Source organism: Protobothrops mucrosquamatus, unplaced genomic scaffold, assembly GCF_001527695.2.
Source record: "Protobothrops mucrosquamatus isolate PMUCROS unplaced genomic scaffold, P.Mucros_1.0 scaffold17723, whole genome shotgun sequence".
NCBI classification, from domain to species: domain Eukaryota; kingdom Metazoa; phylum Chordata; class Lepidosauria; order Squamata; family Viperidae; genus Protobothrops; species Protobothrops mucrosquamatus.
In genome coordinates this window covers 1-3,237 of record NW_015403482.1, presented here as the reverse complement: position 1 = coordinate 3,237, position 3,237 = coordinate 1, and the positions used below count along the sequence as shown (strand labels likewise).

Below are 3,237 nucleotides of genomic sequence, written 5' to 3'. Positions count from 1 at the left end.
AAAATGAGCAATAATCTGGAGGATAATGGGAATTGTAGTCTATATATTTGGGGATCACAAGTCATATTAACCTGACAAGTTGAGATGAATAGCAGAATACTCCAAAAATTGAGATTCTGAAATGAAACTGATATTGATGGTGATGATTCTACAGTATGTCTTGCAATTACTATTTTTTTAGTATTGTTCAGTGTTTATCCTAATTGGTCTGTGTTTTTTGTTTTTTTTACTATAACCATTTTGTATTCTAGCCTAGGGTGTCATTTATCCGAAAACAACAGGCAAGCTGTTGGAATGGTATATGGCTATATCCCACCAAATACCCAAAGCTGGTTCACTTTAAGTGGGGATGATGTAAGTCTTTGTGGTGCCCTTTGAAATAATATAAAAAACAAGAATGAGAAATTTTTTGATTTCATGAGACTAACTATATATATGTATATGTGCTCATATTATACCCATGCAGGAAAATGGGAAATTTGGTTCAGCTTTGGCAACCGGCTTCCTTTCCATAGAAGGACTCTCCAAGCAAGTACTGATAGTTGGTGCACCGACACAAGGTATGCAACTCTGAACTTGGAACAAGACTTGGCAGCATTTTTATTTCAGTAATGCATTATGACAGAGGATAAAGAAATTCCAATAGGCAAAGAATCATGATACAGAATCTAAATTTACTTATATAGAAAGTTCATTAAAATCCATTCAACTTAATATACATGCATTGTTTATATACAATGATGCAGACCTGTTGTGATGTATGTTGCCTTTATGTTGAGAAATTGAGGCTGTAATATTTTGTCATTTTTGGTTCCCAGACCCATTGGTTCATTTGAGTCCTTAGCCCTATACAACTTTACATAATATTGCACAAATAATTGTATTAGATTTCTTAGGGGATCTATTTTGGATTGTTTAGGTCTTTTATATCAGGAAGTAGATCTTGATGTTCAGACGTGATTTCAGGTACCTCCAGAAAAATAAAAATAAAAGTTGGGGAATATCGGTTGTCTACTTCTGATGGAACATGAAGATGCCTTCTAGCTGAATCAACTCCTCATGACTGCATCCATGCAAATCTGTTGGAAGTATTATTAAATAGTTCTTCTGGGATGTTTTTCAATTCCTCAGTCTGGCAATTTCAAGTTTCGCTGTAAATGAAAATGTTGATCACAATGGCATTACTATTGGAAAATGAAAATATCTCAATTTTAATCTGTAAAGGATTCCAAATGAAAGATCAAAACACTCTGAAATACTTCCCAATGTTTATTGCAGAAGATGAATGGGATCATATGCAGCAATATACTCAATATAGGGGCTTCCCACTGTGTTAGACTTATACTCTTTTATTGCTGATTTCATTCCTTCCCTTTAACTAGTGCTTTTGCATTTTACTACATGTGTCCTGTTTTACTATAGGTGAAGATCTAAACTGAGCCATGCTTAATATTAGAGCAATAGTCCAGCTAAATCATAACTTGCATCTCTGTTCTCCAATATTCTGTTCAATTCAACTTTTTGAATTTTGTGGCTTGGAAATATGCAACCATTTAGTCAACCTCTAGCTGAAAGAATATCTCCTGGCTGAAATTACAATATAGTTTTCATTAAGACTGGGAGCTCTGCACATGATTATTCTAAAAGCAGGTCTTTGTTGATAAACTACTTGATCATTACTTCAAATAGATTCAGTAGATTCAGTGTTTTCTGCATTTAAATGTGGATTCGTAACTCAACAATGCTTTCTTGACATTTTTTATAGCAACCATAATTTTGTCACCTTGATTGGTTTTCTTCAGACAGTGTCTTCAGGATTTCATTTATATCCTCTACACTCCACCAAGCAGGAAGTGTTTTGATATATGACTTGATGGAAAATGGCAAACCTTCTATACTTAGCACATTCAATGGAGATAGGAGATTTTCACGCTTTGGAGAAGAGGTGCACTTACGGGATCTGAACAACGATGGACTTGGTATAGTTAAAAATTTTTATTGTGAAACATCAAAAAAAATTGCATAATAAATTCTACTGAGGGTGAATTTAGCATTCCACCATCCTCTTTTTCTTCCGGGGAAGTAAACTCTTCCAGCAGCAATTTGAGGATTGTCCTCCTGTGTCACTGCAGGAGAACTAAAACAGTAAATCCAAAGATAAATCCCTGTTTCCAAACTTGCATCCCAAGATCACAACTGAGAGCTTGGTTGCATCCTGGAATAGGTGGATGATTGAGGCTGGACTAGATTGCTCCTTTGAGACCTCTGTGTGCACTGATCCTAGGGTATACCTTAGTTTTCTGATGAGCCCCAGAGATGAAGAGCTAGAAGTGACGCTTCTGTTTCTGCAGAAAGTCTAAAGAGTGAATCTGACTGAACATGAATATTTTGTCCATATTTGGTGATAAGAGCAGTGAAGCATTTCTAGTTTTCTGCCCTTATTGTTTCTGCTGATAGCTAACCAGTAGCTATGGGTAGAGTGATCCATCCATCTGCAGAACTGCAGTGAGTATTCATGCTATTTGGTGAAAAAAGTTTATTTATTTGGAGTTGGTCTCTGGCCAGATCCAAGTGAGTTGCATAGTGCATTCTTTCTGAGGTTATCTGGACTGAATTCTGTAACACTCTAAGAAGTGAATAAAGTCCTCCAATCTGCCAGCTTGGCCACCTGTTGGTTAAATTCTAGCTCTTTCTGGGCTATCAAAGAAGCCCAGAAGGTGACTATGGGACGGGTCCATGTAGTATATCATCCTCTGGCAATGGAAAAGGTGGGTGGTATGCCTCAATAAACCACTGGACCCCTTTGGTTGCTTCCAATTTTGTGAGCTGCAATACCTGCCAGTTGGATTCTGGATGCAACTCAAGGTTTTGGTTGTTACCTATAAAGCCTTTCATGGCACAGAGCCCAAGTTATCTAAGAGGCTGACTGTCTCCAATTGCTTCTCCCTACTCAATATGTTCATGCAGAATGGGTTGCTCCGGGACAACCCCACAAGAAGTCATGTGGTCATCATGCTTAATGACTGCTTTGCTCAACGATTTATTTATTTATTTATTTATTTATTTATTTCATTTATACCCCGCCCTTCTCCCGGAGGACTCAGGGCGGCTTACAGCCAGTTTAAAACAATCCCACATAAATACCAAATACAAATCTAAAATAATTAAAAATAAATATTTGAATTGGCCGCTCTATTAAAATTTTGTTAAAACCAATTAAAATACCCCTAGGCCAGT

General features: G+C 36.8%; 1 protein-coding gene across 1 annotated transcript; it reads left to right on the top strand.

Moving 5' to 3' along the window:
• Positions 1-251: 251 nt before the first annotated feature.
• LOC107301836 (phosphatidylinositol-glycan-specific phospholipase D-like) lies at positions 252-1,979 on the top strand (the record flags this gene model as incomplete). The annotated part of the gene is made up of 3 exons (XM_015831011.1): positions 252-354; positions 467-560; positions 1,803-1,979. Coding segments are annotated over 3 exons (374 nt in total), but the record flags the coding sequence as incomplete, so codon positions are not given.
• Between the last annotated feature and the right edge of the window lie 1,258 nt (positions 1,980-3,237).